Source organism: Antechinus flavipes, chromosome 2, assembly GCF_016432865.1.
Source record: "Antechinus flavipes isolate AdamAnt ecotype Samford, QLD, Australia chromosome 2, AdamAnt_v2, whole genome shotgun sequence".
Classification (NCBI taxonomy): domain Eukaryota; kingdom Metazoa; phylum Chordata; class Mammalia; order Dasyuromorphia; family Dasyuridae; genus Antechinus; species Antechinus flavipes.
Window position 1 is genome coordinate 582622015 of NC_067399.1, and position 12510 is coordinate 582634524.

Consider the following 12510-nt stretch of genomic DNA (forward strand, 5'->3'; position numbering starts at 1 on the left):
TTAAAAAATCACTTTATAAAGAAGCTCTATTCATTTCAAAGAAAAAAATGGTTCACCTTTAACAATACAATCTGGTTGATTTTTTCCTCTCTGGTATGAAGTTCCAATTGACTATTCAACATGTCTGTTTTTGTGGTAAAGCTTGTACATAAACTTCCAAGTAGATAAAAGGGTGTGCTGACTTCTTCTTCTTCTAATTCATCTTCTTCGTCATCTTCGTCTTCTTCCTCTTCTTCTTCTTGGGACTTTACAGGAGCCAGTAAAGAAGCTGAGGAATGTGCCTCTAAAACTTGCTCTCGCAGCTATGTATTAAAAAACACATTCATTATTAACAAACAAGTTCTCTAAAAGTTACCTTGTTAACATTGTTATTTAAAAATCATACTTTAAATTTAAAAAATCAAAGACTTTAAATTCTGCTTTCAATATTGCTAAATTGTAGTCAACATAGACATTTCTGTGATGAGATCTTTAGAGACTAAAACACTACAGATAAATAATAACAGTAACAACAGCTAATTTACATAATCTTTTGGCATCTAGATTGCACAATAGATCCTGCTGGTCCAGGAGACAAGATTTCTGTTCAAATCTGGAATTAGACACTAATTTTGTGACCTTTGGCAAGTCACTTTAACTTTGCTTATCCCAGTTTTCTCATCTGTAAAATGAGCTGAAGAAGGAAATGGTAAAATACTCTAGTATCTTTGCCAAGAAAACCCCAAATAGTATTATAGAGTTAGACATGCCTGAAATAGATGAACAACAAAAAACATGCGTTAAAGTTTGCAAAGTACTTTACAAAGATCTCATTTTATCCTTCCAAGTATCTTGAGAATCAAGTGCTATCATTATTTCATTTTACAGAGGGGAAAAGTGAAGCATACAGAGATAAAGTAATTTGCCCAGGATCTCATAGCTAGTAAATAACTAGTAAGCTTGAATTTGAACTCAGGTCTTCTGGACTACCCGCACAGAACCACCTAGATATCTCTATTAACCAGTACTCAGTAGTATAAGGCTGATAGAATGATTAGTCCTTTTCAGCATGAAAAAGTCCTGTTAGTTTGTAATTTACGTAATGACATATATAAATTAACTATTAATCAATTCATATAATGACAAATATAAGTAAGTTAAGCAACAAATAGTGAATGTTTTATACTTTAGAAACTATAAAAGGAAAGTTGTAGAAAACTGCTTAGTAGCTTGTACAACATCAAAAGGTATTGGACTTTTAAGGATCTGACTTTGTTCTTTGTAATGCCAGGAAAGGACATGCAACTATATGCTCTAACTTGTATGGAATAATTCTGCATGGAAAAACATACTGCTTCAAAGTGACAATTCATTACACCCTTGACTAGTTTTCTTAAATTTGTCTTAAAACTTGTGCTTGTAGGGCATTTAGTTGTTATAGTGGATAGAGCATCAGCCCTGAAGTCCCTAAATAATGAAAAGATCATATACTATATTCATTTTTCATATTAAAAATCATTCTAATTGAACAAGTATATATTTCTCAGCAGAAATTATCACATGAAGTAATAAGTTGGAAATAATAATAGAAATGACATTTCCAACATCTCTTACACTGCAGTTCAGTTAAATGCATCATTAAGGGAAACTAAGATAAGAGACATCACACACATGTTCAAACCCATACTTTAAGTTCAGCTACTTCAATCTTCCTTATCTGTAAAACTGTCTCTAATTCTTTCAATTCTTCTGGAGTTCGCTCTTTCATCGGGAAATTCTGGACTTCCAATTTACTATGAAAGGACTTGACAAATGGAAAAAAAATAACAAAGAATCAAACCATTTTCAGTTGTGAAAAATAAAGTCTCTTTAATGCTTTTACAATATAAGTTGATATAATTGCACTGATACTGGTATGAAACATGAGAATTTAGAAATGCTATAGATAAAGACTTTTCATTAATAATTTGACTGCTTAGTAGAGTCCTAGTTTTACTCTCTCAAACTAATAAATATCCTAGTTCATTCACTTTTCATCTTGTATGATCCTTATCTATATCTTCTTACAGATTTGGCATAAAAGATTCACTACCTTGCTCAAGGATTTGTTCTATTTTATTTGTCTCTCTTAGCTATGACAATATACTACTGAAACTGTTCTCTTTTTTCATATTCACTATATGTATTCTCTTGTACTACTTCCCACATGCAATTAATTGTTACAGACTACTCAAATCACAGGACACAACTTATGCTTCCCATGCAGCTTTCTACTGCTATTTGGATTATTTATAATTTTGACTCTCCTCGGTGTTTTATCATTTGCAGTCATATAGCATGTCATATAATGAACACTAATGCCAATGTGATGGCCTTTGATAGTTGCAAAGTCTAGAATTATGATGAGTATTATGCAGCTTCTCAAATGTAACCTACCTTGACCTTACTCTTCAATTCTGTACTCATTGTCTGCAGTGCCCATTCAAAATGTACCAAGTGACCCACTCAATGGGACGTTTCTCTAGCTGTGCCATGGTCTAGGATAATGTACATTTTATAATCTTCTTTGTTTTTAATGACATTATAATGACTTCCAGCTTTAATAGTTACTAGTGGCAGATCTATCTCTTAAATTTCTGTAGACTTCACTAAAGATGGTTTGAATGAGCATCTAAGTGGCACAGCGCATTATGGTACTGGTCCTGGAGTCAGGAGAACCTGAGTTCAAATGCAGTCTCAGATGGGGAAAGGGGACGGTCCAGTGCAGGCACACCACAGAGAGACCCAAGGTACAGAGGCTTGGTAAGGAGGATCTAGAGGAAGGTTCTTAGCCAAAACACAGCAGTGTTGGCTACTCAATCCTGGTTCAGAAAGCCAATGGATTAGCAGTCTAGCTGTGAGACCTCCAACACAGTTACAGAAGGCAGATAGTGAGCCCCTGAACTCCAGCATAACAGACAGGACAAACCCTGCAGCACCACAATCCCCAAGACAGTGAGAAGCCCCTGTCACCCTGTAGAAGAAGCTCAGGACAATCTCCCCAGTGCCCTAAGAGACGACCTCAACCTTTTAAAATGAGCAAAAATGCAAAAAGAGGCCTGACCATAGATAGCTATTATGGAGACAGGGAAGAACAGATCTCAAACCCCAAAGATACTAAAGGCAAAACAGCTCCAGATGAAATCTCTCTCTCTCTCTCTCTTTTTAAATTTATTTATTTATTTTTATTTTATAATAACTTTATATTGACAGAATCCATGCCAGGGTAATTTTTTTTAAATTATTTTTTATTGATAGAACACATGCCAGGGTAATTTTTTACAGCATTATCCCTTGCATTCATTTCTGTTCCGATTTTTCCCCTCCCTCCCTCCACCCCTTCCCCCAGATGGCAAGAGTCCTTTACATGTTGAATGGGTTGCAGTATATCCTAGATACAATATATGTGTGCAGAACTGAACAGTTTTCTTGTTGCACAGGGAGAATTGAATTTAGAAGGTATAAATAACCTGGGAGGAAAAACATAAATGCAAGCAGTTTATATTCATTTCCAGTGTTCTTTCTCTGGGTGTAGCTGCTTCTGTCCATCTTTGATCAATTAAGGCTCTCTTTATCAAAGAGGTCCACTTCCATCAGAATACATCCTCAAACAGTATCATTGTTGAGGTATATAATGATCTCCTGGTTCTGCTCATTTCACTCAGCATCAGTTCATGTAAGTCTCGCCAGTCCTTTCTGTATTCATCCTGCTGGTCATTCCTTACAGAACAATAATATTCCATAACGTTCATATACCACAATTTACTCAACCATTCTCCAATTTATGGGCATCCATTCATTTTCCAGCTTCTAGCCACTACAAACAGGGTTGCCACAAACATTTTGGCACATACAGGTCCCTTTCCCTTCTTTAATATCTCTTTGGAGTATGAGCCCAGAAGTAAAATTGCTGGATCAAAGGGTATGCACAGTTTGATAACTCTTGGGGCATAATTCCAGATTGCTCTCCAGAATGGTTGGATTCGTTAACAACTCCACCAACAATGCATCAGTGTCCCAGTTTTCCTGCATCCCCTCCAACATTCATCATTATTTTTTCCTGTCATCTTAGCCAATCTGACAGGTGTATAGTGGTATCTCAGAGTTGTCTTAATTTGCATTTCTCTGATCAATAATGATTTGGAACACTCTTTCATATGAGTGGTAATAGTTTCAATTTCATCACTCCAGATGAATCTCAAAGAGGGATATGAACTGGTCTCCAACTCAGAAGTCTCTCTTGGAAGAATTCAAAAAAGATCTTAAAAGAGAATTAGGAAAAAAAGAGGGAAAAGAAATGAGAGCTTTGCAGGAGTTTGGACAAGGAAGCAGAAATTGACTGAAGACAACAATTCTTTTTAAAATACATTTGGTTATCTATCTATCTATCTATCTATCTATCTATCTATCTATATACTAAAGAAGACCACTTCTTGAAAAAATAAGTTTGACAAAATGGAAAAATAAAATTGGTGAAATGGAAAAAATATTCAATGAACAAAACAACTTCTTTTGAAGTACAATTGGCCAATCCAAAAGGAGATTAAAAAAAGAAAACTGAAGAAAATAATTCACTAAAAATTAGAACTGGACAAATGGAAGTGAATGACTCAATGAGATAATCAAGACAATCAAGACAATCAAGAAAATGGGAAAAAAAGGAGAAAATGTAAAATACCTCATTGGAAAAAACAAGTAACCTGGAAAATACATCTAGGAGAGACAGTCTTAAGAATTATTGGACTATTTGGAAACAAAGTACTACTTGAAAAACTTGAAAAAAAGAGTCTAGACAACATCTTTCAAGAAATTCAAGATATCCTAAAAGTAAATGATAAAATAACCATGGAAGAAATCCACCAATCACTCCCAGAAAGAGACCCCAAAATGAAAACTCCAAGGAATATTGTAGCTAAATTCCAGAATTATCAGATCAAGGATAAAATATTTCAAGCACCAAGAAAGAAACAATTAAAATATTGATTGATTCACTGTTGGAATCTTTATAAACTGCTAACTCATTAGAGTTGATGCTTTGGGCCAGAACCTGAAACAAGGTACTAAGTAGAACTAATTAATACAATGCTTGTGTTTACACCTTTACTCATTGGAATTCACAAGTATGGGAGATTCACAAAGTAAACTTTGTAACTTTGTGAATTCACAGCTCCCTTGAAGTTCTTAGGGCCAGAGAGCAGTCTGGGAGAAAACCCATAATCCCTCTCTCTGGTATATAAGAAGAAAGCAGAGGCACAGTGGACAGAATTCAGCCAAATTACCTGGAGAGGGGAGCATCAAATCAGAAGAAGCCACGAGTTGGAGTTGAGCTAGAGCCAGGAGAGAATTACTTCGGAAGGCAAGAGAGACAGATTCATCTTTGTGTTGGCTGGAGGCTGAAAGGAGCAGAGGCAAAGGACAAAGCTGCAGGAGCTCTCAGAACCGAGCAGAAAGATAGGTCTCTAAGAATCTAACTATCCGGGCCCAAGGAAAGACACAAGACTTGGAAGGAGAAATAAACATTTGTATTTTTACCAGCTGGCTGCATTTGGGGTAATTATTGATCTGAACTGCAACTAAGGCAGCCTCCAGAAAACCTCTCCAAGAAACCTGCCCTCTCCCCCAGAGAGAACCATCATATATTCATATATTAAATATTATAAAGAAGAACAAGAACTCAACAATTCACAATCAAAATTACCCAGGACCTAGCAGCTTCCACTTTAAAAGATCAAAGGACCTGGAATAGAATATTCTAGAGGGCAAAAGAGCTTAAGTAGCAATCAGGAATCAAGTACTCAACAAAACTAAGCATTATCTTTCAGGGAAAAAAAGATGGACATTCAATGAAATAGATTTTCAATTATTCTTGATGAAAACAGCAGAAGTGAATAGAAAATTTGACCTTCAAATACAGAACTCAAGAGAAGCATAAGAAGGCAAAAAGAAAAAAATAATGTTTTTTTTAAAAGATTAAAATGTTTATATCCCTATATGGGAAGATATTATATGTAACTCTTGAAAACTGTATCTTTGTTAGGGGTACACTTAGAAGGTATAAATTGACTTTAATGTAATGATATAAGAAAGAAACTAGAGGTGGAAGGGAATTGTACTGGAAGAAGAGGAAAGGGGAAGTAAAAATGGATAAATTACATCAAATGAAGAGATAAAAAAGACCTATTACAGTTGATAAAAAGAAGGGAGGGGAATGAGCACTGTGTGAACCTTAATCTCATCAGATTTGGCTCAAAGAGAGAATATCATACATATATAGAAATGTGTTTCATCCTATTAGGAAGCAGACTAAAGGAAAGGAGGAAAGAAAGTGGGAGGCTAATAGACAGGAGAGCAAAAGTAGAAGGGAAAAGGAATAAGAAGAGGGGGCTGAAAAAAGAAAGGGCAAATTGAAGAAGATGGTGGTCAGAAACAAAATAGTAGCAAGAAGGGAAAAGGTAAAAGGAGAGAGAAAAAAGTATAACCTGGGAAAAATAGGATGGCAGGTATTACAGAATTAGTAATCTTAACTATGATTTGTGAATGAAATGAAATCTCCCATAAAATGTAAGCAGATAGCAGAGAGGATTAAAACTGGAATCCAACAATATATAGTTTAAAAGAAACACATTTGAAGCAGAGAGATATATACAGAATAAAGGTAGAAGGCTGGAGTAGAATTTATTATGCTTCAGCTGAAGTATGAAAATCAGGGGTAGCAATCCTGATCTCAGATCAAGCAAAAGCAAAAATAGATCTAATTAAAAGAGATAAGGAAGGAAGGAAACTATATCTTGTTAAATGAAAACATATTTAATGAAGTAATATTAATACTAAACATATATGTACCAAGTGGAATAGTATCCAAATTACTAGAGAAGAAAATAAGAGAGTTACAAGAAAAAATAGACAGCAAAACTATACTATCAACCTCCCTCTATCAGAACTAGATAAATAGAACCACAAACTATCAAGAAGGAAGTTAAGGAGGTAAATAGAATTTTAGAAAAGTATGATAGACCTTTCAGAGAAAATTGAATGGGAACAGAAAAGATAATATTTTTCCTTGAAGGTCCATGGAATCTATACAAAAATTGACCATGCACTAGGACATAAAAATCTCCAAATCAAATGAAGAAAGGCAGAAATAGTAAATGCATCATTTTCAAATCATAATACAATAAAAATTATATGTAATAAAGGGCTGTGGAAAAATAGACTACAAATTAATTGGAAACTAAACAATCTAATCCTAAAGAAAGAGTGAATGAAACAATAAACCATAGAAACAATTGATAATTTTATTCAAGAAAATGACAATAAGACAGCATTAGAAAATTTATGGGATGCAACCAAAGCTGTTCTTAGAGGAAATTTTATATCTCTAGAAGCTTACATGAATAAAATGGAGAAAGAGAAGATCAGTAATTTGGGCATGTAACTAAAAAAGCTAGGAAAAAAACAAACAAATTAAAAGTCCTCAATTAAATACCAAATTAGAAATTCTAAAAATCAAAGAAGAGATTAATTGAAAATAAGAAAACTACTGATCTAATAAACAAAAATAAGAGTTGATTTTAGGGAAAAAACAACAAAATAGATGAATCTTTAGTTAATTTGATTAGCAAAAGTAAAGAAGAAAATCAAACTGTTAGTACCCAAAATGAAAAGGGTGAAGTTACCAGCAATGAAAAGGAAATTAAATAAATAATTAGGAGTTATTTTGCCCAACTATACAAATAAATCTAATAATTTAAGTGAAATGGATGAATACTTACAAAAATATAGATTGCCCAGATTAACATTAATAAATTACTTAAATTAGTCCCATTTTAGAAAAAAAATAAATTGAACAAGCTATTAATGAAATCCTAAGAAAAAGTTTTCAGGGACAGATGATTTACAATTTAAAACATTTAATCAAACATTTAAAGAACAATTAATTCCAATACTATACACATTATTTGGAAAAATAGGGGAAGAAGGAATCCCACCAAATTCCTTTTATGACACTAATACCTACATCAGGAAGGGTCAAAAAGAGAAAGAAAATTATAGATTAATTTTCCTAATAAATCTTGATTAAAAAATCTTAGATAAAATATTAGCAAAGAAATTACAATACCTGATCACCAGGATAATACACTATAATCAAATAGGGATTTTATATCAGGAATGCAGAGATGGTTCAATATCAGGAAAAATATTAGTATAATTGACTATATCAATAACCAAACTAACAGAAATCATGTGGTCATCGATAGATGCAGATATATATATTAATAAATGCAGAAAAATCATTTGACAAAATACGATTCTCAATCCTATTAAAAACCCTATTGAGCATAGGAATAATGGAGTTTTTCTTACCATGATAAGTAACATCTATCTAAAACCATCCGCAAGCACCATATATAATGGAAATAAATTAGAAGCATTCCCAGTAAGATCAAGAGTTAAATAAGATTGCCCACTATCACCATTATTATTTAATATTGTATTTGAAATGTTAGTTTTGGCAGTAACAAAATAAAGAGAAATTGAAGGAATTAGAGTAGGTAATGAGGAAAAAAAAATGATCACTCTTTGCAGATGATATGATGATATACTTAAGAGAATTCTAGAGAATCAACTAGAAATTATAACTTTAGAAAAGTTTCAGGATACAAAATAAATCCACATAAATGATAGGCATTTCTAAATATTACCAACAAAGTCCAATAGCAAGAGATAGAAAGAGAAATCCTATTTAAAATAACTGTAGATAATATAAAATATTTGGGATTCTACTTGCTAAGAGAAAGCCAGAAACTATATGACCACAATTTGAAAGCCAGAAACTATATGACCACAATTTGAAAGCCAGAAACTATATGACCACAATTTCAAAACAGTTTTCACACAAATAAAGTTTGATCTAAACAACTAGAAGAATATCAAGTATTCATGGGTAGGTTAAGCTAATATAATAAAAATGACAATTTTATATAAGTTAATCTACTTATTCAGTGCCATAAGCAATGAAATTGACAAGAAATTAAAGAGCTAGAAAGAATAACAACAAAATTCATCTGGAAGAACAAAACCTCAGGAATTTCAAGGAAATTAATTGGGGAAAAATGTAAACAAAGGTGGCCTAGCTGTACCAACCTAAAACTTTATTATAAGGCAGAGGTCATCAAAATCATTTGGTACTGACTAATAGAGTAGTAGATCATTAGAATAGGTTATAATGTCATAAGACATAAGTCAATGATTATAGTAATCTAATGTTTCTTAAACCCTCAAACCCCAACTTCTGGGATAAGAATTCACTATATGACAAAAATTTCTGGGATAATTGGAAAATAGTATGGCAGAAACTATGATTTGACCAATATCTAACATCCTATGTCAAGATAAAGTCAAAATGTGTTCATGATTTAGACATAAAGGGTGATAATATAAGCAAATTAGGAGAGAAAACGGGATATTTCTTAGATCTATAGAGAAGGGAGGAATTTATGGCCAAAGAGCTAGAGAACATTGTGAAATGTAAAATGGATCATTTTGATTATATTAAATCAAAAAGGTTTTGTACAAACAAAAGCAATGCAGATTAGAAGGGAAGCAGAAAAGTGGAAAAACAATTTTACATCCAATGGTTCTGAGAAAGGCCTCATTTCTAAAATATGTAGAGAATTAACTCAAATTTATAAGAATTCAAGCCATTCTCCAAATGACAAATGATCAAAGGATAAGAACCTTTGTTCATACGTTGGAGATGAATGGGACTGATTGGATGAAGTTTTCTTAAGATATCTGAGACAAGTCACAGGATCCTTATTCCCAGAGCCAGAATGTCAGACCCTCAGTCAGTGAAGTTACAGGAAGTGAAATGACCCATAGGAAGCAGACACTATCCAATGAAAAGGCTCGGGGCTTTTTCTATTTAACTGGGTGTTCTACTTCCTATGAGCCAGATCAAGCACATGGTGGGAGCTGGGATGCGTCCTGGGTGTGCAGGGACAAAATAAATACTTTCTCTTTGTACCATATGTCTCTGATGAGTTAATTTGGGAAAGGGGGTATACTAATACAGTGCTGGTGGAGTTGTGAACTGATACAACCATTCTGCTCAAAGAACTATAAAACTGCACACACCCTTTGATCCAGCAATGTTACTACTGGGCTTATATCTGAAAGAGATTTTAAAGGGAAAGGGACCTGTATGTGCGAGAATGTTTGTGGCAGCCCTCTTTGTAGTGGCAAGAAATGATGGGCATCCACTCAGTTGGAAAATGGCTGAATAAGTTATGGTATATGAATGTCATGGAATATTATTGTTCTGTAAGAAACGATCAGCAGGATGATTTCAGAGAGGCCTGGAGAGACTTATATGAACTGATGCTGAGTGAAATAAGCAAAACCAGGAGATCATTATACAAAGCAACAACATTATGTGATGATCAATTCTGATGGACATGGCTCTTTCCAATAACAAGGTGATTCAGGCCAATTCCAATAGATTTGTGATGGAGAGAGCCATCTGCATCCAGAGAGACACTGTGGGGACTCAATGTGGATTACAACATAGTATTTTCCATTTGGTGTTGTTTGCTTGCTTGTTTTTTTCTTTCTAATTTTTTTCCCTTTTTGTTTTGATTCTTCTTGTGAAGTATGATAAATGTGTAAAAGTAGAAGGCCAGTATTGAATAAGTCCATGAACAGTTAGCGTCCGATCCAGGTATTACTTGAGATTTACTCTCTCTTAGGACGAACAATTCAAACTTTATCAACTCACCATCTCCCTAACAATTGTAAAGACATACTTGGTAAATTTAGAAAAATCTTGATGGAGAATGCATGTGATAGGAACAAGGCATTTTAACTATACAATGAATCAAAGACATACTTGAAGTAAAAACATTATTATGATAATATCTGCTCTCTATTGATAAATATTACAACTATTTACAGTTCTGTTGATGTTGATGAGCATCACAACTCTGTTATTTACAATTCTGTGTTGATAAGCATCTTGGTATTGATAGTTAAGTTGGATATAGAAATGCCCAGGAAGTTATATGATGTCACCTGAAGGTAGCTAGTAAGATTGTAACACTAGTCTAAAGGGCCTATTTAAGCCTGGCACTCAGATTAATAAACAGACAAAGCAATGGCCTCTCAGTCAGAGAGGTTCTCAGTTTCAAGGAGAATGACCCCTCTCCTCTTCCCTCTGCCTCCAATTTTTCTCATTCCCAGTCTGCAACACCTATGTTAGCAAAGGCTGCCCTGAAAACTTCAGATGCTCTGATCCACAGCTATGGAGGCTCTCGGAGAACTGACCTGTCCCTTAACATTTGCCTTCTCTGCCCCTGGTTCTTATAACACTTACTCCTTCTTCTCCTTGTGCCTCTAAGTGAGCTTTGTCAGGCCCTTTTTCTCCTGTTCTGCTCACAATTGATGAAATACTTAGTCTAGGTATGCAAGCCAGAACCTACTTTATTGAGATAAAAAGGATGCATCACGATGATACACAAGAAGCACCGATTCCTGTAAACTTCCTGTTCTATTATGAAGATCTGCTAGATGGAGACACCACACATGAAGCTGGAGTTCTGTGAAATCTGAAAAACCCAACACAAGGCAGGGTAATCCTTACATGCTCCTACGAGGCTCTCCCAACCCTTAGGTGATCATTGCTCTGAAGACAGGTCTTCTACGCCTTGGTCATCCTCTACATGCTGGCTGCTCTGTTTGCTGTGACAATGTACCCTAACAACTCAAACGCTGGCCTTCTACAATTGGTCTTTATCTTGGTCTCTTCTCTTATCTCTCTACCTTCTTTTTCATAATGACCTCATCAGTTCCATGGGTTCAACTACCATGTCAATGTAGATGACTCAAATCTACCCTCATCTCTCTCCTACGATGCAGTCATGCATCAATAACTGCCTGCTGGATATCTCCACTTGAATGCTCTATAATAATTTCAAACTGAACATGTCCAAAATAAGAACCCATTAGTCTCTTTACTCCAAACTAGCCCTTTCTTCATTTTAACTTTATTCTTGGATTTCAACAAGATGCTTCTTCATCTGCAGTCTCAATCTGGAACACCCATCAGCCCCTGTGCACTTTTAGCCCTGTTCCAATGGCCCTTTTCTCCCATCAGTGAGTTTCTCCTGGAGCTTCCATTTTGAGGAAGGGCTCAAGCAAGCCAACCTTCATTCCCCTTCTGGCTGTGCTTTTGACTTTCTGCACTTCAACAGCATGTATATCCCCATTAAACAGTAAGCTCCTTGAGATTAAGAATTGTCTCTTTTTCTTATATTTGTATCTTCAGCACTTGTAATGATGTCTGGCACATAATAAGAGCTTAATAAAGGTTTCTTTCCTTGCTTTGGTGAGAATACCACTATTCTTTCAGTTATTCAGATTTAAAACCTCAAAGTCGATATTAACTCTTCCCTCTCTTTTGTCCCTCTTAATCAACCAGTTGCCAAACACCTTTCA

General features: G+C 34.6%; 1 protein-coding gene across 1 annotated transcript in view; it reads right to left on the reverse strand.

Moving 5' to 3' along the window:
- LOC127551554 (cilia- and flagella-associated protein 43-like) overlaps positions 1–12510 on the reverse strand; it is a 212722-nt gene that overhangs the window by 58600 nt on the left and 141612 nt on the right. The window contains exons 23-24 of the mRNA XM_051981358.1: positions 1667–1783; positions 57–302 (exon numbers count right to left, since the gene is read on the reverse strand). Of these exons, the coding sequence (XP_051837318.1) occupies positions 57–302; positions 1667–1783 (363 nt within the window). The remainder of the gene's footprint in view (positions 1–56; positions 303–1666; positions 1784–12510) is intronic.